The sequence below is a fragment of the Aureobasidium pullulans genome (assembly GCF_000721785.1).
Source record: "Aureobasidium pullulans EXF-150 unplaced genomic scaffold scaffold_10, whole genome shotgun sequence".
Taxonomy (NCBI): domain Eukaryota; kingdom Fungi; phylum Ascomycota; class Dothideomycetes; order Dothideales; family Saccotheciaceae; genus Aureobasidium; species Aureobasidium pullulans.
Genome location: NW_021941030.1, coordinates 539586 through 562335, shown reverse-complemented (window position 1 = coordinate 562335; position 22750 = coordinate 539586). Strand labels below are relative to the sequence as shown.

At 51.2% G+C, this 22750-nt stretch overlaps 9 protein-coding genes across 9 annotated transcripts; 7 read left to right on the top strand and 2 right to left on the bottom strand.

Annotated features, from left to right (window-relative positions):
* Positions 1-420: 420 nt before the first annotated feature.
* On the bottom strand, positions 421-2693 carry M438DRAFT_335669 (nucleotide-diphospho-sugar transferase; the record flags this gene model as incomplete). Its single annotated transcript, XM_029903830.1, has 7 exons — positions 421-720; positions 782-1439; positions 1490-1689; positions 1743-2330; positions 2389-2495; positions 2556-2583; positions 2661-2693. The coding sequence occupies 7 exons, from the start codon at positions 2691-2693 to the stop codon at positions 421-423; spliced, it is 1914 nt and encodes a 637-aa protein (XP_029760129.1).
* An 891-nt stretch (positions 2694-3584) lies between these two features.
* Positions 3585-4659, bottom strand: M438DRAFT_274577 (putative 40S ribosomal protein S3; the record flags this gene model as incomplete). Its single annotated transcript, XM_029900724.1, has 4 exons — positions 3585-3914; positions 3970-4388; positions 4547-4572; positions 4631-4659. The coding sequence occupies 4 exons, from the start codon at positions 4657-4659 to the stop codon at positions 3585-3587; spliced, it is 804 nt and encodes a 267-aa protein (XP_029760128.1).
* Positions 4660-4914: 255 nt separating this feature from the next.
* Positions 4915-7679, top strand: M438DRAFT_319753 (phosphatases II). Its single transcript, XM_029902849.1, has 3 exons — positions 4915-5026; positions 5103-5588; positions 5644-7679. The coding sequence occupies exons 1-3, from the start codon at positions 5003-5005 to the stop codon at positions 7471-7473; spliced, it is 2340 nt and encodes a 779-aa protein (XP_029760127.1). The 5' UTR covers positions 4915-5002; the 3' UTR covers positions 7474-7679.
* A 412-nt stretch (positions 7680-8091) lies between these two features.
* M438DRAFT_274699 (glycoside hydrolase) lies at positions 8092-9703 on the top strand (the record flags this gene model as incomplete). The annotated part of the gene is made up of 3 exons (XM_029900731.1): positions 8092-8365; positions 8419-9221; positions 9272-9703. The coding sequence occupies 3 exons, from the start codon at positions 8092-8094 to the stop codon at positions 9701-9703; spliced, it is 1509 nt and encodes a 502-aa protein (XP_029760126.1).
* A 312-nt stretch (positions 9704-10015) lies between these two features.
* M438DRAFT_346027 (uncharacterized protein) lies at positions 10016-10884 on the top strand. Its single transcript, XM_029905576.1, has 3 exons — positions 10016-10253; positions 10312-10482; positions 10538-10884. The coding sequence occupies exons 1-3, from the start codon at positions 10065-10067 to the stop codon at positions 10637-10639; spliced, it is 462 nt and encodes a 153-aa protein (XP_029760125.1). The 5' UTR covers positions 10016-10064; the 3' UTR covers positions 10640-10884.
* Positions 10885-12188: 1304 nt separating this feature from the next.
* On the top strand, positions 12189-13434 carry M438DRAFT_274440 (ZIP zinc/iron transport family; the record flags this gene model as incomplete). The annotated part of the gene is made up of 3 exons (XM_029900712.1): positions 12189-12279; positions 12342-12457; positions 12514-13434. 3 exons carry the CDS (start codon positions 12189-12191, stop codon positions 13432-13434), a joined length of 1128 nt encoding a protein of 375 aa, XP_029760124.1.
* Positions 13435-14259: 825 nt separating this feature from the next.
* On the top strand, positions 14260-14631 carry M438DRAFT_335663 (uncharacterized protein; the record flags this gene model as incomplete). The annotated part of the gene is made up of 1 exon (XM_029903829.1): positions 14260-14631. The coding sequence occupies one exon, from the start codon at positions 14260-14262 to the stop codon at positions 14629-14631; it is 372 nt and encodes a 123-aa protein (XP_029760123.1).
* Positions 14632-14880: 249 nt separating this feature from the next.
* Positions 14881-17699, top strand: M438DRAFT_25398 (uncharacterized protein). Its single transcript, XM_029899684.1, has 6 exons — positions 14881-15563; positions 15612-15633; positions 15683-16417; positions 16466-16875; positions 17038-17280; positions 17329-17699. The coding sequence occupies exons 1-6, from the start codon at positions 14938-14940 to the stop codon at positions 17516-17518; spliced, it is 2226 nt and encodes a 741-aa protein (XP_029760122.1). The 5' UTR covers positions 14881-14937; the 3' UTR covers positions 17519-17699.
* Positions 17560-18506, top strand: M438DRAFT_25404 (uncharacterized protein). The gene is made up of 2 exons (XM_029899687.1): positions 17560-18408; positions 18485-18506. The coding sequence occupies exon 1, from the start codon at positions 17642-17644 to the stop codon at positions 18374-18376; it is 735 nt and encodes a 244-aa protein (XP_029760121.1). The 5' UTR covers positions 17560-17641; the 3' UTR covers positions 18377-18408; positions 18485-18506.
* The last annotated feature ends 4244 nt before the right edge of the window (positions 18507-22750 follow it).

Here is a 22750-nt window from a genome sequence, read left to right as displayed (position 1 = left end):
CACATAAGAGGTAACCAGTAACAGCAACATCGACGATGATGCGAAAAAATACAGTGAGAACCAACCATTCACAATTGCGAAACACTGATTGATGCCGAACTATCACATCGTGGTGCTGATGGGACACGGCGGCGAGAGAGGATACAATGCGGCACACGCCTGAACAAGAACCGGCCGAAACACACAGCAAGAACGTGATCAATATCTTGACATTCGAGGTCTACTATTGATCTGCTATTAGTCTGTATCCCAATGTCTTGCTACGCTTTTTAGAAAAAAGTCAGGCGCTATGCTCAAGGAACGCGCTACGAATATCGACAAAAAAAAGGGTCCCTCCTTCTCGACGTTGGCAATGTGTGTAAGAATCAGGTCTCAAACGCTTCTGTTTCTTCTTCTCTGCTTGGTTCGCGGACGACGCGACTAGAATTGACGCGAACCATGCTCGGTAGGGCTCAGGACATCCTCTGCCTTGGAGTTTGAGCTGGAGTTGGAGAAACCGGGGTTGTTGAACTGAGGTGTGGTACTAGGGGCGGAGGGCGAAGACGAAGGACCGGCTTGGGTGTTGCTGCCCTGGGTGCTGGAAGTGGCGGTAGTCTTCTCATAGAAAGCGGGTGCGGTCGACGGCATTGCTCGGCTAGGGATCTTCTTCTCAGGCATCTTCAGATCAAGCGGCATGGTAACGGAGCCGCGTCTCAGCTCCTCGAGCTTCTCAGTTGGATCCTGGAGAATTGTTAGCGAGATGCGAGAATGAGGAAGAATAAACAAGGAAAAGGAGACATACCCAGTCAGCCTGTTCGGGCACACCCTCAGCCGAGGGGAGCTGTCCGTTGTTGTTTCTTTCATTTGCCCAGAAGTTAGTTCTGCGGATGGGGGCTGGAGTGACAGGCAGACTTGGACGTTCCAGCTCGGTGGGGAAGTCAGTCAGTATCAGGCTTTCTCTGCGCTCGAATTGAGTGTTTGTCGAAGGAGACTGTATCTGAGTCGAGTTGGTACGAGACTTGAATTGCTGGTCATTGAACTTCCGGATGTATGCGTCAATGCCGGCGATGTCATCCCATGCGTTCTTAGCGTTCGAGGTGTAGTCTTGCCATGGGTCATCGGTTGTGATTTTGATGATAGGGGTAGCCGGGCTGTTGTTGAGGCTAGACGTGTAGTCGGCAGATGGAATGGTGACTCCGGGCTGGGGCACCGAGTCGGGAGAGTCGACATCCTCGACAAACTTTCTGGTGGGTCTCGTATCCTGTCGCTCTTCCCAGGGGAAGATGGGCTTGGGTCTGGCAGCCGGATCAGGCTTTGTCTTGGGTACCTCATACCACATGTCCTTGGGGGGCTCAGGATAGGCCTTGGGAGGGCGGAAGAAATCCTTGTCTTGGTTAAAGGCATAAGTCGTGGTGGGGAAGTTTGCTGCTTCTGGCTTTGAGTCGGTAGGCGGCTCCATACTGCAGGGTGGTTAGAAATGACCTTCTGCATGACGACAGCCTTCGCTTACCGAGTAGCATCCCACTCTGCCTGCGGTGCCGTGAATCTTCTTTGCTCCGCAGTTGGGGTCGGCTCTGCGCGACCTTGGCCGAACTCTTCTCCGAGCTCTCTCTGCTCAGCAGGATCACCTTCTACAGCAAGCACGGAAGCCTCGGGGGCAGCGATGGGGGAGGATGCAGGCGAATAGCGGCCCGATGTGTACTCAGCAACCTGCAACTTGTCAGCGATGTTCCCGCATAGCCCCCTCAAGTAGCATTACTCACTGGCTCTTTGAAGTGTCTGTCGTAGACAGCCCACCAGCGATACAGAAGCTCGTTGTAGGCTCCGGGTGCTGCACCCTGCGATCTGGCTACCGTCCAAGGCTTGTTCTTTCCAATGAAATGGACCATGGCAATTCTCGACTTGTGGTAACGGTATGCGGGTTCATACTGGTAGTTTGCGCTGGGTGTGCAATTGTAGATGAAGCTCAGGCGGTGCCAGTTCTTGTGCTCAAAGTACTGGTTCAGCAGACCTTGATCAGCACCGTCAAAGCTGTCGCCCGTAGCAGCCAGGGTCTTCAATGCCCAGTAATCTCCCATGTGTGGCTTGAGAACCATGACTCCGGTGTTGAAAGCATCGGGCCAGCCGACATCTGGTGCGCCGGCAAAGGATGCCTCAATGTCGAAGAGTTCGTCAGGCGCGCGTAGAGCGACTGTGTCGGCGTCAAGGTAGACGATCTTACGGAATTGCGTTTGGCGCCAAAGGTTGATCTTGGTGAAAGCATCGCGCAGGTCACCGCGGTTCATGAGGTGGAGGTTTGCGAGATTGGGGCTGCTGATGCGCTCCACGGGGATAGCATAGTCGTACAAGGACTGAGAAGGGGTTAGTCATGGAGCGTTAAGCATTGAGTGTGCTCTTGCTGAAGGATACCTTGAGTTCGGTGAGAGTGCTTGCTCGTAGTGAATCGGGTGTGACGAGTACGGCCAGCTTCTTCTTGGTACCGTTGTCTCTAAGGGAATGCGCAAGTACTGCTGCGCCTGTTCTTTGGTTAGATCGTTGCGCCGGGGTGGTCGTACATGTTTGCTAGAATAACATACCTGCCAGATAAGAATCTGTGATTACCATCTAGAAGCCGGAGATCGTTAGCATCGCTCGGAACCGGAGAGATCGTAACAAAAAAGCGGAGCGATCGTGACACTAACCGTGCAGTAAACATCTTCTGTACCACCGACCATCTTGACTGATGGTGAAAGAGTTGTATCAAAGTAATGTAAAAATCGATTGAGGTTTCGAAGGTTTGTTGGGTTGAAGGGGGAGTAGGAAGACGGCGACGCTCAGCAAAACAACGCTTTATACAGCTCGCTATTATCGCACCCACACAGAAATTCGTCACTTGCAAGTGAAAAGGTATGAAAGTGGAAAAACCATGTGCGGTATGGGCTAGGAATATAACCTTCAGAGATCAAGGAAATTGCAAGAGGTGCTATGATGCTGAAGCGGAAAGGGTCGCTTGCATTTGACAAAGCCCCGGTTCGCTCTCCGTCACCCTCCTCCGCATCTCCACTCCACTTACGACATCAAGTAACGATCTTCCATGCTCGCATGCATTGCGGAACAAGCAACCTATCCAGACCACCGCTTGCTCCTGTCAATTGAGTTACAACCCTTTCTCCGCACCCTTCTTCTGTATCTGAGCCGCATTGCTATCTGTTGCAGTACCACGTGAGGCGACTGCATATCTCTTCTCCGCACCTTCACGGCCGAGTCCGATACACAACCTGGGGATTAGATACGAGGTGAACCACGTTCAGACCCTCGACAACAGAAAACGCCTCCTCAATCCTTTGGCTGGGTACCGTTGAGCTAGTAAAGCTCCCCGATGCATACATGCAGACATACGTAGTTTGATCACCGCAGCATCAAGAATGAGAAATGATGGAGCAAGAGTTTGGGGGACATACTTCATGAAACGCTTGATGAAGTTGGAAGAAATTTACTTTGTTTTTGGACGACGAGCTTTTGACTCCCTGGCGATAGCGCCGACTCCTGTACGTGCCGCCATAACAAGTGCATTGAAAAACACCCTAACCGTGGCTATCATTTGCTCCAATCATGCATCACCGCATTTATTGCTGCTCCTGCTGCTCGGCAGCGGGCTGCTCAGTCTGCTGCTCACCCTGCTCAGCAGCGCGCTGAGCCTCGGCGGCCTGCTGGGCAGCGGCGGCCTTGGCACCGTAGTCCTGGGACATGGGCTGGACGACGCTCTGCTCCTCCTTGGGCTCAATGATGGTGACTGAGTCGGGGAGAGCCTTCTGGGGACCAGCCTTGCCCTCGGGGTCGGCACCACGCATGATCTTGACCTTGATACCAAGGACACCCTGGCGGAGGAGGACGTGGCGAGTGGCAGAGTCGATGAAGTCCTTGGCGGGCTGACCGGAGTGGATCATGAAACCGTCCTGAAGTGATGTGTTAGAATCTAGAAGTGCAGTACTGCTCTCAGGAACAACGTACAGTGAACTTCATGGACTTGGCACGGGCAGCGCGCAGCTTGCCGGAGACGACAACTTCGCAACCCTTGGCACCAGACTCCATGATGAAACGGAGGACACCGTAGCATGCTCTGCGGACGGCGAGACCGTTGAGGAGCTTGTATCTGAGGGACTCGCACTGGGCGACAGCGGAGAGACCGCGGTTCTGGACCTTGGCGGCGTAGAGCGAGACAGAGTTCTCGGGGAACTTGAAGCGCTTCTGGATCAGCGAGGTGAGCTCGCGGATGCGGCGGCCCTGCTCGCCGAGGACATCCTGGGTGTGGGTGGCGCGGATGATGATGTCGGTGACGGTAGGGGTAACGCGGACCTCGACACCGGAGTAACCCTCCTCAGCAAGCTCGCGTTGGAAGAACTCGTTGAGCTCGGCGTAGAAGACACCGTCTGCGCATATGTTTTAGTGATTGTCCCAATATATCTGTGTTTGTGCGCATTCTGGAAAGTGAAGTAGGCGGATGAAGAGAGCGATCGGGAGCGAGTTGTAGAGTCGGTTGAGGCATAGAAATTGCGAAAACATCGAATTTAACAGAGGGGAGGCATACCGGCGACGAACTTTCTTCTCTTGGAGCTGCGAGAGTATTAGCATTTGTTCGAGGGCGCAATTTGACGATAGCAACAGTACTTACATAGCACCTGCTTGCTGAACGGCGGCCATGTTTGCGATCTGTGTTAATTGATCGAATTCGCTGGGTGTGTCAAGTCAGAAGTCGCGTCGTCTCGCACAGTGAATTCGAACAGGCCGGCTGGAAGTGTGCGCTGGAGTGCGGGCTTGGCAGTCTAGCTTTTTTAGTCCCCGCCTCTTTTCCATCAACCGAGTGTCACGTGCTGGATACTTCTTCTCGGGCCGAGGGCTCCTAACGCCGGGCACCGACCATGACGGAGCTGCCCCTCGCCATGCGGTCGAGTCTCGTCAAGGGTCGCAAACATTCACATAACAGAAACGACGCAACACCAAGTTCCGAGCAGACCGTGCCCGGATGCTCATGCCGTAGCGTGTCATGGATGAAATCAAAGTCACAAAGGCACGTTTCGAGAACAGAACAACAACACGAGCTTGCCGCCAACACAAGATGGGGACTGACGGTTTGGCGCATACAGGTCGACAACGTGACACTTCACAAAAAGAACAACAGTATCACAGGAACCCTCCATGTCGCCACCCACCACTTGATCTTCGCGCACTACCCACCCGCATCTGCCGACTCGCCAGCTCCGGCCAAAGGGCGCGCAAAAGAGATATGGATCACATACCCTATGATCGCATACTGTGTCTACAGACCCATGCCCGCCATCCTCCGACAAGACCATGCCATTCGTATCCGCTGTAGAGACTTTACCTTTATGGCCTTTCACTTTTCCGATGAGGCACAGGCTCGCGGCGTCTACGACAGCATCAAGGCTCTGACCTGTGGCCTCGGCTCCTTCAACAAGCTATACGCCTTCAACTACAAATCCCCTGAGATCGAGAAGGCTGTCAATGGCTGGCAAATCTACGATGCACGCAAGGAATACAAGCGCATGGGCATCTCTCCCAAAGGCGCTGACCGAGGCTGGCGCTTGTCCAATATCAACAGCGACTACACTGTACGCTGCCGACTCCGCCATTCTTTCGCTGAGACTTCCCACTGACTCTATGCAGTACTCACCCACATATCCCGCTCTCTTGGTTGTACCGTCCTCGGTGTCCGACAACGTCCTCAAGCATGGAAAAGAATACCGCTCCCGCTACCGCATCCCCGCCCTGACTTACTTGCATCCCGTCAACAATTGCTCCATCACCCGAAGCTCTCAGCCGAAGTGTGGCATGTTCCAAGACAAGAGAAATCCTCAAGATGAACGCTTGGTCGCAGCCATCTTCTCTACATCCAGACCAGTATCTGGCGCCGGAATGCCCCTCCTTGATGCCGATGGCCAACTGTTTGATCCGGACATGCAACAAGGCACAGGTTCTGCAGAATCCACTCCTCCGACTAGCACAGAGAGTACTTCTTGTCAGTCTTCTGACAAGATCTATGGAGCTCAACAGAGAAACTTCATCGTTGACGCCCGCCCACAAGTCAATGCTGTCGCCAACCAGGCCTCGGGAATGGGCTCTGAGAACATGGAGTTCTACAAAGATGCGACCAAGGAATACCTTGGTATTGCAAACATCCATAGCATGAGGGAGTCGCTCAACAAAGTCTTCGAGGCATTCGCTCATACTGACTACACCGACATTGGCCCGAACCAAGATCTTCTCACAAAGAGCAAGTGGCTCGAATACATCTCTTTGGTCTTGCGCGGCTCAAGTCTGGTCGCTCGTCAAGTCGGCATCAACCACTCTCATGTTCTCATACACTGCTCGGATGGTTGGGATCGTACCAGTCAAATTAGCGCCTTGAGTCAGCTTTGCCTGGATCCATACTACCGCACCCTCGAGGGCTTTATCGTACTGGTGGAGAAGGACTGGGTGTCGTTTGGCCACATGTTCCGTCATCGTTCGGGATACCTAAGTAGCGACAAATGGTTCGAGATCGAGAATGAGCGTGTTGGAGGTAATCGCAAGGCTGATAATTCAGCCGCATTCGGATCAAAAAGTGGTAGTGGAAACGCTTTTGAGAATGTCCTGTCCTCGGCTCGAGGTTTCTTCTCCAAGAAGAATGACAGCAAGGAGTCTGTTGATGTTAACGATGTGGGTGATGGCGCTCCTGCTATTCCAGCTCCCACCTCGAAAAGCGCAAAGCACACAGTTACTAACGTCAAGGAGACGAGCCCCATCTTCCATCAGTTTCTAGACGCTACTTATCAGATGCTTCGACAACACCCAAACAGATTCGAGTTCAACGAGCGATTCCTCCGCCGTCTGTTCTACCACCTCTACTCATGTCAGTATGGCACTTTCCTCTGGGACAGCGAACGGGACAGAGTGCAAGAACATGCCTACGACAGAACGAAGAGTGTTTGGGACTACTTCCTCTCTCGTCGAGAGATGTGGTTGAACGAACAGTACGACCCAACCGTTGATGACAAGGTTCCTGGCAAGGAGCGTATCATCCTTCCTGACACCACTAAAGTCAAGTGGTGGCATGAGCTGTTTGGCCGTACTGATCTCGAGATGAATGGAACTGCTCATGCACCTACTGCCAGCTTGCCTAAGGAACCCAGAGATCCAATCGTTACTGGCATAGAGACCTCTGAGGTCTCCATTGGGCCTGCTGCCAATGGCAGCAGTTTCGCTGGTCAAGGCGCAAGCGCTTTCACCAACGGTGCAGCACGTCTTACCGCTGGACTGGGCAGCTTAAGCTTGGGAAAGACGAGTTCCAGTGCGCCTGCCAGTCGAGCTCAGTCACCACAGACCAAAGAGTCTTTACCCCCACGCACTATTGACGAGAAGATGGTGTCGGCGGCAACCAACAATGAGCCAGACGCAACCAATGGTCGACTCTCGTTCTCAGCTTTCGCACGAGACAATGCATTCCGGGATACTTAGATGTGGATTTGTTCATAGCGCGGCGTTATGGGGTCACGACTTGATGACACGGTACCATGGCATAGGAGGAAATTGTGGATAAACTGGCTTTTCGTGCTCGAAAGGGTCTAACGTGGAGGATTGAGGTATCAATCATGGCATTATGCAACGAGCAGGACACACGGTTAAGGCCACAAATGAATAATATCGAAACACATGCACTTTCGAATCCTTTATCAAAATCATGTGCCATCTTTTGTTGGTTGGTATAGGGCAGCCAAGACATGCGCACGTCATCAAACGTTTTAGTCTGGTCATGTCTAATCAACTTCCCAGACAGAATGACTCTGTTCCCTGTTCGTTGTGGCATCTTGCATGCTGCTCCAAAAGAAGGCGAGGATCCACAGTTGACAACCCGTGAACAGTCCGGACCCCGTGGACATCTCCGGTTATTTATCTACTTGACCAACCCTTCTTGCATGCTCTCCACAACTCATCAATTCCAGAATCACACAAACGTAAACATCAAAATTATACAGTATGGGATTCCTAAAGAAGTTCAAGAGTGAGATGAAGTCGGCCTTTGGCGATGACGCGCCCTCATACCCAGCCGCGCAGCAACAGCAGTCACAGATGCCCATGACGGATCAACCAGCCAGCCTCCAAGAACCATCTCCACTTGATGTCCTTCGCTATCGTTACCAACATGGCACCAATTTCGGCTCTATCTTTGTGCTCGAGAAATGGCTCACTCCTAGCATGTATCAAGAAAAGGCCGACTCCGCCGAACTCGCGGCTGTGACTGGCAACATCAAAGCAATGGGATTTGATGCAGCGAAACAAAAGTTCGAGAACCACTGGGAGACGTACATCAGCGATTCGGATTTGGATTGGCTCGCAAACGAAGCCCATTGTATGTTGTCCCTTCTATGGATCTCAATTGACTATATTCTGATGATTGAGCAGGTACCTCGGTCCGTCTGCCCATCGGATACTTCACACTGGGACCGGCTTATTGCGAAAACACACCTTTCGAACCTTCTGCCGCAGTATACCAGAATGCATGGCCAGCTGTAAAGCGTCTCGTCAGCCGTCTTACTGCCAAGGGCATTGGTACTCTTCTCGACTTGCACTCTCTGCCTGGTGGTGCAAACGGAGGCGACCACTCAGGAACCAACAGTGGAAAAGCCGAGCTTTGGAAGTCAAAGAAGAACCTGGATCTTGCTACCCGCTGCCTGCTGTTCATTGCTCACGAAGCTCGGTCAATGGATGGCGTGGTTGGTCTCCAGCTGGTCAACGAAGCTGAGTGGGACGCTCACGGCATGTACGGCTGGTACGACTCTGTCATTGGTCAAATCGGCGGCATCGACAATACCATTCCTCTCTACATCTCGGATGCTTGGGCTCTTGGTCCCGCAGTTGGTTATGTCAATGGAAAGAACAGTCTTCATGCTGGTCGGGTAAATCCTATTGTCATCGACACCCACTTGTACTGGGCATTTTCAGACGATGACAAGAAGAAGCACCCTGGTGAGATCGCAAATGAGGCAAGATCAAAGTTGAGCGAGCTCGATGGTCACGATGGCAATGTCATAGATCATGGTGCCGCACAAGTTGTCATTGGCGAATACAGCTGTGTCTTGACTGAAGATTCCTGGGGCAAAGCTGCTGCTCACGAGAAGGAAAACCTTGTACGCGAGTTTGGCCAAGCCCAAACACAAAGATACCAACAGAGGGCTGGTGGAAGCTTCTTCTGGACATACCGCATGGTTCGTCATCTCCTCACCTTTACAAACATCGTCACTGACTTCGAAAATAGGACTGGATGGACGGCGGAGAGTGGGGTTTCAGGCAGCAGACCAACAACGGCGCGATTACAGCTCCTCACAACCTTGCTCTCTCGAACGACGATGTTCAGTCTCGTATCTCACACGCACAGTCTCAGTCCGATGGAAAGTTCGGACAGACCTTCGGCAGTCATTGCCAGTACTGGGACAGCAACCACCCGGGCGAGTACGAGCATTGGCGTTTCGAGAGTGGATGGAAGCTTGGTTTCAACGATGCAATGACTTTCTTTGGTGCAAGAGCCAACGGACGCATTCCTGGCACTGGAGGTGACAAGATTGGTATGCTGGACATCTGGACCAAGAAGAGAATTGTCGAGAGTGGCCAGGCAGGTAAACTGTTGTGGGAGTTTGAGCAGGGTTTCAGACAAGGCATCCGTGACTTCTACGAGCTTGCTGGTGTCTAGATCCTAAGTACTGCCTCAACCTTGGATTTTCTTGTCGATACGCTGGTGTATATCAACCGACATGCGGCTGGCCCTTTGATGAACAGATAGATGCACATAATGAATCACGTTCTGACGGACATGTTGTGCTCATACTGCGGTGCGCACAGAGTGGTCAACTTTGCTGAAACTTGATGGTATTGTTCATGGGGAGTTGAGTGGTACAAATACCAAGGCTTTCCAGAGTAACCCTGCCCCTCGATGACATCACGCCCAGCCTCCTCACCCAACTTGGTTCGTCCCTTGAACCTCGACCAACACCTTTTACAATTCGAAAGTCCATTCGGTTCTTCCATTGGAACATCAGAAGATTCAGTTAACAATGTTCTTCACTCAAATCCTCCACACTGGCCAAATCGCGCTGTGCGCCTACGGGGCATACGTGTCCTACATCGCCATCCGCAACCTCCAGCAATACGAAGAGACGAGCAAGAAAGCAGCAAAGTACTCTGGCGAAGCAGAGCATCAACTCCACAAGACACGAACCACTCAAGCCAGCGGCGCTGTTTGCGTAAGTCCAAATCTCTGACTTCAGGCGCTGGCCATGCCATACTGATTGCTCATCTCAGATCTTGGCTTCCCTCGTCGCAGCCGTCACGCTGACCGTGGCACCCAACTCCCTGCCTACTTTCGTCAAGTTTGGCATCTCACCTGCTGCTCTGGTGATCACTTTGTTTGTTCGTGCTCACGTGTCCAACTTCTGGAAGGGCAAGGCCAAGGTGCCTTTTGTTGATGGCTATGTAAGAAGAGACTCCTTCCCCTCCTCGAAGAATCAAAACACTGACGCTCTCAAAGAATGAGGCAATCCAGAAGACTGGAGAGCTCCTGCAGATTCTTGAGTACCTCGAGTACACTTGGGCCGGAACCGCGCTTGCTAGCGGACTGGTCGGATACTGAGCAGAATCCTTTCGTGGAAGTAGTCGGACCGGCCACGGGAGTTTTCAGTGCCATCTTATTACCGTCTGCTGAACAGAGAGCTCAACAAGATATCGCAACTATTTTGAGACCGAAATTAAAATCCTCATTTTCCATCAAGGTGGTGTTGTATACAGTAGGGTCCAATCTCGGACCGTACGTCCATTGTACCAATTGAGGTATCACCACACACTTTAGAATGTCTTTCAAGGGTCTTCCAATGGTGGCATCACTAGATAGTCAAAGTTGGTGATAGCAGTTGCATGTGAGGTCGCAAGACCGCCGATCAGTACAGCTATCCAACCTTGCTCAGTACTATTAGGTTTGGTGTGACAGACAACCAGGAGCGTGGATCTGTTTTGACAGTCGACCCTGCATCCAAACCTTTCGTCGGCATGTGTTCTGATTTCGTGCTGCTCGGCAATAGCACCCGAAAATCCTCTCGGTAAGACGATACGAATCTGAGCTGGGTAATCTGAGATAGAGTGCTCCAGATCTTCCTGTCATATCCCCAAGTCCGCACAAGCAGTGAACAAGACGCCAGCATTCCATCATCCGTACAAATCTAGTGCTCACGCAATCAAAAAACTACCTTTGCTTAAGTTGAGCAGCGCAATGGAGCCTGTGCAAATAGTGACGAGACAAGTCAAAAGATGCCTTACGACTCAGGACACAAGCCGTTGGTCAGCCTATGCGATGGGATCGACGTTCGAACTTTGCGACCTGAAAGCGAAGCCAAATGGCGCTCAACAAAAGTTCTTGGATATGAGCTTGTCAATCCTTCGCAATCCTTGTGAGTCTTACAATGCCTTGTTGGTGGTTAAGCAATTTCACAAGTACATTTGCCGAGTACCGAGTATGCTGACTTCCCACATCTTCACCTTGATGATCGCGACCAGTTGGCCGGCATTGGAGCAATTGAGTTTCGGAAAGCTGCATGTGGGTTTCAACACCTTGGCCTTTTACTTTAACGGCTCGTACGTCGAGACACGAAGGATTTCCAATTTATTCTTTCATCAAATCCTTTGATCAGAGTGGTATGTTGGGGACCACCAAGGTGTTTTCACATACGAAACAGACAAAGAAGGATGTCATCACAGGTCAATGAAATGCACCGGAAAAACTTGGTCGATTAGGGCCGGGCGATTGTGGGTTTCGCTTTCTCTAACGACCGCACGCCTGGAGGCTTATCGCACGCGAGCGGGCCACAACAGCCAATCAAAGCGTCCAGATTTGAGTGTTCCGCCGGCTAAAGTTCATTAGGCCCAGCAGCAAAAACTCGGTCTATAATGACCATCAAGGTGTTTTTGGCACATGGCCGCGGGCGCCCTCGCCGCTCCTCTCTTATTCCTATGATATCGTTTAAGAATCCTCTCCTTGCCATCTCCTGTCCTTGCTCGTCATCTCTACATCCGCTCGTCCGCATTGACAATTTGTCTGCCTCTTTGGACGCAGGTTCGCGCTCCGTCTATACAGAAACACACGACAAAAGCAGGCCTCAACGCTTTTTTCTCAATTCACCCGAGTCGCCATGTCTACCTGTCAAGCTGATAATGACTACGATGGTCGCATGGGCGTCCGCATTTCAGCCATTTTCGTCATCGGTGTTTCTTCACTGTTCGGTAAGTCGCGTGCGAACGAAAAATAAACTCTTGCAGTATTGTATACTAACATGCATGATCAGCAACGTGGTTCCCCGTCTTCGCTGCTAGGCACAGAGGCGTCGGCGTCCCTGAATGGGCCTTTTTCATCGCCAAATACTTCGGCTCTGGAGTTATTATAGCGACCGCCTTTATTCATGTAAGCTTCATCTCACTTCACTCGTACATGATGTACACAAGTACTGATGTTCACAGCTACTCGCACCTGCCCATGAAGCATTGGACGATGAGTGTCTCACTGGACCCATCAAGGACTACAGTTGGGTCGAGGGTATTGTCTTGATGACAATATTCGTGTTGTTCTTTGTCGAGCTTATGACAATGCGATATGCCAAGTTTGGCCACAGCCACAGTCACGGACACGATGACGAGCTTGAGAACCACGATGACTTGGGTATCAAGCCTGACCCTTTTACTGATGGCAAGAAGCCCGAGACTGTCGACGAGTCCGAGCCTGCGTTCGAGTTGCCTCCTCGTGTCAGCACGAGTACTGCCAACTGCCCCACGACTCCCCATGCCCGTGGTGACGACCACCTTGGCCATGCTCGCTCTCACATCGACAACGAGATGACTGCTGGATGGACCGAAGTGCAAAAGCAGGCTGCCGGTGTCTTCGGCGAGGATTACGCCGCTCAGATGACCGCTCTCTTCATCCTCGAGTTCGGTGTCATCTTCCACTCTATTTTCATCGGTTTGACACTGGCCGTCTCCGGCGATGAGTTTACTACCCTCTACGTCGTGTTGGTCTTCCATCAGTCATTCGAAGGTCTCGGTCTGGGTACCCGTCTCGCAGCTGTCCAGTGGCCCAAATCCAAGCGCTGGTCGCCTTATCTCCTCGGCGCCGGCTACGCCATTAGCACTCCCATTGCCATTGCCATTGGTCTCGGTGTTCGTCAATCCTTCGCCCCCGGAAGCCAGACCACCCTCATCGCCAATGGTGTCTTCGACAGCATCAGTGCAGGCATCCTGATCTACACCGGTCTCGTCGAGCTCATGGCTCACGAGTTCATGTTCTCCACATACATGCAGCGTGCCAACATTAAGACTGTTCTCACCGCTTTCTTTGTCATGTGCCTTGGTGCTGGTTTGATGGCTCTTCTGGGCAAATGGGCTTAGATATGGGTCAGACGGGGCTTTCCTATATCGACCACAACTCAACGATTTGTTTTTATTCATGATTGTACAAGACTTCAACGACTAGATCAAAAAGCATGGTTTCATTGCCAAGGGATGCAGTAGGACCTAATCCCTACTGCTAGTATTCAACAAATTGTTGCATCTACACTATAGTTTCGTGTGTGTCTTTCAAACGTGATGTTATATCTGCTCTCGAACTCGATTTCTTGCAAGTAAAATGTATGGCTCTATTGCTCACGGCCGTAAGGAAGGTGGAGGTTTCTTGCAGTAAAAACAAGCCTGTCAGGTGTAACATGGTACAAAGTGAAGCACTATAGCAGGAATCGAGTCAGAATCGTGGCATCAGCGAAGCAATCACAGATACATAAACAGCAGACCATATTGTTCATCGGTCGCATCGACGATTAGACTAAAAGACAACGAGGCAGTTGCATACACATCACATCAAAACAAGTCACATTCCTCACCAAACTTCAAGACCCACAGCAAAAGGCCCCCATCAACTCCGGCCTCCAAAAATGTGTCAATGGCGCACACTCTACTACATCGACTGCAAACATTACGACGAACACCCCATACCTTGCACCAAGGCTAAGGAACTTGAAGCACTTTGCCAGGGTTGGAGGAGGCCTGGAAATAAGTGCGATAGTGTGACTGGTAATGGAGCAACATACACGCCAGCTATGAAGAGCTTATGTCCAGATTGTCGGCATTTGGCCAAGGAGGATGTTCAGCGTGGGAAGGATGGGGCGATCAGACGGATCTTGCATCTGAAAGTTGTCGCCATGCATAAAGGTGAACCAAATGAAGACATTGACAAGGACATCCATCCAAAAACCCAAGAAGCTCCAAAGCCAGTTCACATACCATACCCATTCAGAGTATCAATCACTCACAATGTGTTTCTGGCGCAATGTCTACTACGTAGACTGCAAACACTACAGCAGAGATCCCGTCGCATGCATCGAAGCCAACCACACAGATACACATTGCGAAGGATGGGACGACGATGACAAGGAGATGCAGAGTCAGACTAGAGATGGAACGCCATACACCAAGGCCCTACCAGGCGACTGCATGGATTGCAAGTATCGCGCACGTCTCAAGAAGATCAAGGATTCGAAGTCTGGAGGAGGGCCGGGAGGAAGAGGCTCAAGCGGCAGAGTCAAGGCTTGAACGATGCGGTCGAGATTGAAAGCTTGGAAATTCAATGCGAATGTGCATGCGAGCAAGCAGTGATGAGATTTGAGCAGAGCCGAGATACCACAGCAATGATACCACATGGATTGATGATCAAGTTGAGTGTCAAAAATTGTGAGAGGTTACAAGTTGGAAGTTGCAGCCAGGGTGTCTGTCGTCAGCGTGTGATTTTCGTGCCAGCCTCCGCAGATCGCCGATCAGCCCAACGCGTCACCTCTTGTCTTGCAGCAGAATGCTTTCTCTCTTCTTTATTCATAACCAGAAGGAGTCAAAGCGACAAATATGGCGACGGCAGCGTCGGCTCCAGCAGTAACTGATGTGGCCAGGGAGCGTGATGTTTATGGTCTCAGTGGTGATGTCAAGAAGGATCTCTTGGATTATCTTGACAACATCGCGAGCTCCGGAGATTTCGCGACCATGAAGTCAATGCCAAACCTCTCAGTTGATCCAGACGTTCGACTTTTGGGCAAGGGCGACCAAGAGGACTGTAAGATCGAAGCCCCGTTGGGGTTGCAGGACGCCCAGAAACTCATCAACGCTGCCCGTCAAGCACCATTTGGCAAGGGAGAGAGAACAATAGTTGATACGACTTTCCGCAATACTTGGGAACTTGATCCAAGTCAATTCTCGCTCAGCAAAAATTGGCAGTCGTACGTCGACTCTCTGATGAGAAGCGCTTGCGATGGGCTGGGTGTCAAGACAAATGATGTTAGAGCGGAGTTGTACAAGATGCTTCTATATGAGAAGGGAGCAATGTTTAAACCTCATGCGGACTCCGAGAAGACGAGAGGTATTTTTGGTACACTTGTGATCAGTTTGCCTTCGGCACATTTTGGTGGCTCTGTGGTCTTGTCGCACAATGGAAAGCAGCATGAGTTCAAGACCTCTTATCATGAGTATCTAGCTTGGTAAGCAGCGACTGCGTGACAACTGTATGAAGGTGCTAATTTCAGAAGGTATTCGAACGTCACTCACGAGGTAGGCGCCACAGAGAAGCGATTTGTCATCTGAATACTAATTTGAGTAGGTCAAGCAAGTCACGTCCGGTTGTCGGTGGGTCTTGACCTACAACCTTGTCCGTGAGCACATGGGACAACCAGAATCAGAAGTAGCTGGTAGGAAGCTGCACGTAATTCTCGCCGACTGGAAACAGCAACGAGCCGAAGCAGCAACTGCGACTGTCACTCCGGTCAGCCAAACAACGAAAACAATCGAGATCAGTAGCGCAACCTCGACCTCCACTGACGATTTACCACTTTCAAATTCCGACGTCAAGCAGGCCATATACATGTTGGAGCACAGGTATACAAATGCTAACCTCAGCATCGAGTCTCTGAAGCATGCAGACCGTCTCCGAGCCAAGGAGATCCAATCCATCTGCGATGATTACGGCTACACCCTCTACCTCGCCAGTCTGGAACGCGAAGTCATGGGCCAAGCTGACGAAGATGATTACGGTGGTCGTGGTTTCAACGAGTACGATGAGGACGAAGACGAAGACGAGGATGAAGAAGATTCGGATGGCAACAGCAGTCAATACTCAGGGGGAAGCTACCACCGAATTTGGGACATCTGCAGCGACTCAATAAACCTGACTCATGTTGTTGATGCTGAAGGACAGGAAGTGTTCCATATCGATATCTCCATCGACGAAAAAGACATTGTACAAACACACCCTTTCAAGCGGAAACCAAACAAGAGCGAATACGAAGGATACACTGGCAACGCAGGCGCGAGCGCTACGCATTGGTACAAGGATACTGTGAGTCTGTTGGCTCCTACTATTGACCTGATGCTGACAGTGTTTCAGGTCATTGTCCTCGTGCCCAACGACAAGATCGCAGACGTTCTGATGCACAGAAGACAATACACCTCAGAAGTCGTTCCTGCCGAGAGAATCGCCGTAATGCTCGCATACCTCCAGAAGCGCGTACAGAACACACCAGAGCAGAAGTCGGAAGAACTCAAACGAAGTGTATATCGTGCTTGTGAATTGGTTGCAGCGAGGAACAACAATCCTGGACACTATGCATATGGCGGTGAGAAGCCAACCTATACGGATGAGATGGTGTTGGAGGCTTTCAAAACTTGCATGGCGCTTGGGTTGAGAGTGCCACTACCGGCTTTAGCCACTGCTTTCAAGAAGGACCTTCCTGAGTTCGCACTGCAGTCGCTGCGGAGACTAACAACCGAGGTTGGTTTCGAGGAGATCAAGCCTATGTAAGTTTGACTCTCCTATTCCGTTCTGAGGAGTGTGGCCTGTCTCAAGGCACGAAGATTTTCTCAAGCCGTGACTGTCCACTGAGAGCACGGAGAGATCATCTGGACATGCTCCTTTGCAAGCCCTAATAATTGTCGGCGTACAGCTAATATAAGTAATAGTTATGACAACCTTGTGCGCAAGCAGCAACGCGTGTCTGCTCGTTTCAAAACACTATCATTCTTGGCTGGTGCAGACCCCCTAACCTTAGATACTCAATCTGACATCGTCCCGGAAATCAGGACATGGGCTCAAGAAAGCCTCGAAAATGTCTTCTCTGACTTCGGGTCATTGTCTGATGACGATGCCCGCGAACTAGCCAGGTTTGTAGCAGCTGACTCCAGCGGATTACTCCTAAAAGATCGGTATGAGAACCACCATGTCTGAGTATGGACATCAGCTGAAGAGGGCAGAATTATACCAAGACTTCACGAGATTCTCGACACACCGACCCCGGAAAAGACGGCATTCATCACGAGCTTCCTGTCAAGAATCTATGAACACTTTCGGTCGACTGGCTCTGCCAGAACCGACATTCCGGACATGTACGAGGTCTTGTTGAGAGCTGCGATTCCGGGCTTCGCGCTCAGGAAGCCTGAATAACACCCACGATACTACAGATACAGCCCCGAGGAAGAGATCCGTGAGCCTGCACTCAATGGTCACGACTTGGCGTTGATCTTCCAACATTGCAGGGAATTGGGCCTTGAAGAATGTATCAACCAGATGATCGGCAGAATTCTGGAAGAGATTGACACGATGGACATGAAAGACTTTCCAACCTCGATCCTGCCTTTGCTGGAAGATTTACTCTCGGACATCAAAAAGGGCGAAGTGAATGCAGAAAGATTCAAGCGCTTGTTCCAGACAGGCCTAGCGAAATACATCGTGACTTACGTCAGTGATGAGCCCAAGCAACTCAACTGGTCACGAGAGCCGACTAAATGTAATGGCGACTATCGCGGCTACTTTCCTGGCCATGGGGTTACAAAGCCAAAAGCAGGCACCTGCCAGGATTGCCAGCAGATGAACGTCTTCCTCCAGAGCCCTACCGAGACAGTCTGGCGTTTCCCTGCTGCAGAGGCACGCCGAAAGCACCTCATTAACAAACTCAGCGACAAGCACGAGTGCTTCACCACTATCGAGAAGCCTCGTACACCGTTCAGTCTTGTAGTGACCAAGCACAAGAGAAGTATGGACGAGAAGCATCGAAAATGGAAGGCGCGAGTTTCCGAGGTCAAAGGACACTTACAGAGCCTCGAAGGTCGCCATCGTATCCTGGACAATGTCCTCCACGAGAGGTATGCCGATATCATGGCTGTACGTGTGAAGAATTTGAGGGGTGAAGCGGGTCAGGCTGTAGAAGGGTCTAATGATAGAAGCGACCATACTCAAGCTGGTCCTTCGCAGGTAGCAGGTCAAAAGAGGAAAGCAGCCGTGGTTGATCTGACGGATGACTAAGAACCTACGCAATATTGGAACAACCTCCACCTATGTTGAAAAATTTGTCACTTTTAGCCATCTCCCACGGCCATGCCAGGGGTTATTTGGTCCGTAGGAATGCACAACATTGTCGAGGTATCTCTAGTTGTTCGTAGGGAGGTGCTAACTATCACGCTCTCAATGGAGGCTATCTCTGAAAACGTTAAAATCGTGCAATGCTACAGCTATACGCGTGACACATATTATCACATGGGGAGGGTATAGCTGCGTCCAATACAATGCTTCTAACCCATTCGAACATGCTCTCACTGGACATTGGTCTGACTGAGAAGACATTCCTGCATCTTTACAGCTTGCATAGCCCCAAGTAAGATGGCTAGGGAAGTGACACTCCTCATCACAGCTTCCACTGTACCTGACCATACAAAAGTGATTGTACACCCCAGAGGTTCTTTGGCACAAGCAATCGAATTTGCATTAAATCGATTTACTACAGTGAAGATCATCAAGACCTTCGCGTGACTTGTCCAGCGCCATGGTGTCATTAATCTCATGATGCAGGTGTCGTGTCCTAACGGTCTTCAATTCAAGATCTACGTAGAGCCGTACTACAAGAATCAGCCACCATCAACGGCAATGGCCTGTCCGTTTTATGGCTTGGCGCAACCCTAGGACCACAGTTCAAATCGGAGCTGAGCCGTATCATTATGACATTTATTTCATCCTCCTTTTAACTCAGATGTAGGGTATCTATGCAGAGCCATGCTGCAACACGTAGCCCCCATCTATAACGACGGCTTGGCCGTTTAAATAGAAAAGATGAGAAGAGAAGAAGGTGGTTATTCCTGGGTAGCAGGGACCCAATACTATATAGTTCTATTAGTGCCCCAAGCTCCATACAAACGAGTAGTTCTAGCAGCTATACGCGTAGCGGGGTAGTTTGTGCCGAGACGCAGGGTTCAGCCGTGATCAGCTATTCGCGCTCTGGACCCCCATGTACGAATGCTAGCTTTGCTACTCCCCCAAGACCCCCTGGCCGCCCTCGGCCATTCCTACTCACGCAGTCGGCACCTGGAGTGCAGGATCCTTCTTCGCCAAATCCCTCAGTCTCTTGTCAATGGCTCCACTCGTGCGACCTGGAAGCTGAGCCTTCGCCTTCTCACACACCTCATCCCTTGTAGTGCTCTCGCCGATGATCTGCTTGAGCACCTTGTCATCCTCCTCCCATGTCTCTCCAAAAGACTGCGTGGCCAATTTCATTTCGGGGTTTTTCTTGATCAGCTTGTTGTAGAGGTTCTTGACTGTTGCCTTCTCCCTTGCGGGGAATTTCTCTTCAGCATTCTTCAAGGCTTCGACCCTCGTGGCTGACTGTCGAATGATGTCCGTGAATTCGCTCATCTCCTCATCCGTCCACTTGCCGCCGTGCGTCTTCGGTCCAATTTGGGCCGGTCTTCTGTTCGCCTTGTATGTATCCTCATATTCTCTTGTGAAGTCGAACTCTGAACCTACTGTCCTCTCCAATTGCTTCAGCCGTTCAATGATCCTCCCTGGGGCTGCTTGGGGGAAGTGAGCTTCGAAAGCTTCCACGCCCTCTTGGTAACTGGTGATTCCTTCGAGCAAGGATTGGAGTATCGCATCGTCCTGGAACCCAGCTTGATCGGTCTCTTCATCCATGGTCTCCTGGAGGGTCTTCAGATAGCGTGCCATCTTTCCTTCTTTTATGCTGATGGCCAACCCCAGGGCCTTCTTCGACGTGTGGATGCTCTTTCCGAGGAGGAACTTGCGGGCTTCACCCTCTTCCTCATCTGTGTATTGAGTTTTGTGGTTCCTACGGCGTGTGACCCGTCCATCCTTTGTGAGTTTGTCGAGGAGAACATTGAGGTGGCTCATAGAATGGCCCGGAACCTTTTCGAGGACCTCGACGAGAGGGAGTCCTTCATGATAGAACCGGATGACCAACTCCCTCTCTGTGTCCGTCCAATTTTCACTTGCATCCTTCCTTCTGGGCATGTCTTCCAGAGTACGATCCTGTTCGAGTGCAGATCTCAAGGTCTGCAGCCTGCTTCTCACGGCGAGCATGGTACGCCTTTGTAAATGGTCGTCTACCATTTGACTGATGGTGAGGCCCTTTTCGGACAGCTCCAGGATGAGTTTGTCTTCTTCCATGGTCCAACCAGAGCTTGTGCCCGTCAGCTCCAGCTCCTTCCGAACAAGCTTGTTCCTCTCAAAGTCGCGCTTTGATTTCGCCCTTTGCCTGTCCTCTTTTACTTGTTCAACTTCTTGCCGTGATTTGGCCCTCCTAGTCTCCACTCGTTGTCTTCGTGCTTCGAGCTCCGGCCCTATATGCGGGCGGAGCGTGGACGGCTTTGGAAGGACCACATCCTCTCGAGATGCTAGGTATTCCGTCCTAGGAATAAACTTCCTCAACTCATCGCCATGGTGGGTCAGAGTCAGGCGTTTCCCTTGCAGGTTGGACAGCCTGAATGACTTCCCGTGGTCCCCTGCTGTAGACGTGATCTTGAAGGGTCCCCTCCATCTTCCATCGACGCTCTTGGTCGCCTGATTGGGTTGTCTCAGGTATACGAGGTCTCCGACATGAAACTGTATCAGCTTGATTCCCTTGTCGAACTTGTTCTTACGATCCTTTTGAAGCCGCTCACTCTCCTGACGGACTTCCATGCGAAAAACGTCTCGACGCATGATGTGGCTTAGCGCGGCTTCCTGAAGTGCGCCTTCGACTTCGTTCCAGTCTTCGATGCTCTCCACCAATTGGACCGCCTGATCTCGCTCTGAGATGGAGAATTCCAGTTCCTTGTCGAGAAGCTCCCCCGGTCTAAAGCCGAACATGACCTCGACTGGAGTCCATCCTACCTCGTCAATGTGACGGGTGTTCATGGCCAGGACTTGTGCGGAGAGTCTGTCATCCCACTCCCCCAGTTCGTAGACGGGCTCTCCCTCAGTGTCCAGGGTGAAGGTGCCCGACTTCTCCAGGCAACGTCGGAGTGTCCGATTGTTGTTTTCGATTGACCCAGAGCTACGCTTCGATTTGCTGGGTGCAAGCATTGAGGTCGTCCCCTTAGAACTCAAGAATTTGTCGACTTCTTCTGCAGCAAATTCTTGACCAGGATCTGAGTAGAGAATGAGTGGGTATGTGAGGACGTCAAATATCTTGGGAAAAGCCTTCATCATGGTTGTGGCTGATCGATCCGGAATTTCCACGGCTGCTGTGAATTTGGACATGACGCATTTTAAGTTGAGTATGTATCTGCTTCCCCTGCTAGTGATGGGGAGAGGTCCGATGAGATCGGCCGTCACTATGGCCCATGGTCTCAATGACACTATGGGAGACAGTGGTTGATTGGGCTGGGCATGCGCCCACGTCGCGCATGGGATGCACCCGGCAATGTACGCTGATATGTCTGTCCACATACACGGCCAATACGCTCGATATCGAAGCTTATCTATGATGATCTTGGTATTGAAGTGGCCCTGAAGGTCGTGGGTCCTCTTGAGTAGAGGTAGCACTTCCTCAGGGTTGATGCACCTCACCCAGTGGTCTCCGACTTTGTGAATAAGCCTATCGAAGTCAGAGTACCAGCGGAAATCCTTTGCCATCTTCTTGAATGCTCGTTGGCGAGCTAATGACCAGGTAGACGGTATCTGTTGATGTTTGTAGTATCTTTCCAGGTGACCGTACCACTCCTCTCGGATGGATTCACACTCCTCGGACGTCAAGGTGGTAGTGATCTCCAACTTGTTCAATGGGTCCTCTGCTACCTCTGCGTCGGTCGCGTCTTCCATCATGAGATCTTCTGATTCTTCGGGAGGGGACATGTGTCTAGAGATATCCATATCTTCCACTTCATTGAGTCGCTTGTCCTTCGGGTCTTGATAATCATCGTCAGATAGATCATCTACCTCCTCGAATCGTCGAGGCCCATCCAAGTCTAACTCTTCATCCTCAACCGTAGGGGCGAATCGAACGATCTTCGGACGTCCTCGCTTTGGCCGAGTTGAAGTTGACGGCCCGGCTACGTCTTGGTTGATGGGAGTAGGGTTCTGAGCCGATGTCGGTTTCTTGCGCGCAATGGTAGGTCTCGGGGGGGTGTCCATGGGTGGATCTTCCGCCCTGCGCTTTCCTTTGCTCACCTCACTTGCGAAAACTGACGCTTCCAGCCCGTGGAAAGGGTCGCCCTCTTCCTCTTGAGGTAGACCAAAAGAGATCCACCCCACAGATGTCTCAATGGGCTCATCAGTTGCATTGACCAGGTTTGTGCGCTCCTGCTCGCTCAGAGACTTGAGTAGTTCCTCGTAGCCGCCTTTGCCGGTCTTCCAGAACCATTCGTGATTTCCTTCGATGTCTTGCTTGTCGGCCTCCTTCAACAGCTTCTG

Coding starts and splice junctions, on each gene's coding strand:
- M438DRAFT_25404 (XM_029899687.1), top strand. CDS start 17,642: ATGATCGGCAGAATTCTGGAAGAGATTGACACGATGGACATGAAAGAC.
- M438DRAFT_25398 (XM_029899684.1), top strand. CDS start 14,938: ATGGCGACGGCAGCGTCGGCTCCAGCAGTAACTGATGTGGCCAGGGAG. Junction 15,564..15,611: donor TATCATGAGTATCTAGCTTG/GTAAGCAGCGAC, acceptor TAATTTCAGAAG/GTATTCGAACGTCACTCACG. Junction 16,876..17,037: donor TTCGAGGAGATCAAGCCTAT/GTAAGTTTGACT, acceptor TATAAGTAATAG/TTATGACAACCTTGTGCGCA.
- M438DRAFT_346027 (XM_029905576.1), top strand. CDS start 10,065: ATGTTCTTCACTCAAATCCTCCACACTGGCCAAATCGCGCTGTGCGCC. Junction 10,254..10,311: donor AAGCCAGCGGCGCTGTTTGC/GTAAGTCCAAAT, acceptor TGCTCATCTCAG/ATCTTGGCTTCCCTCGTCGC. Junction 10,483..10,537: donor TGCCTTTTGTTGATGGCTAT/GTAAGAAGAGAC, acceptor ACGCTCTCAAAG/AATGAGGCAATCCAGAAGAC.
- M438DRAFT_319753 (XM_029902849.1), top strand. CDS start 5,003: ATGGATGAAATCAAAGTCACAAAG. Junction 5,027..5,102: donor ATGAAATCAAAGTCACAAAG/GCACGTTTCGAG, acceptor TGGCGCATACAG/GTCGACAACGTGACACTTCA. Junction 5,589..5,643: donor ATATCAACAGCGACTACACT/GTACGCTGCCGA, acceptor GACTCTATGCAG/TACTCACCCACATATCCCGC.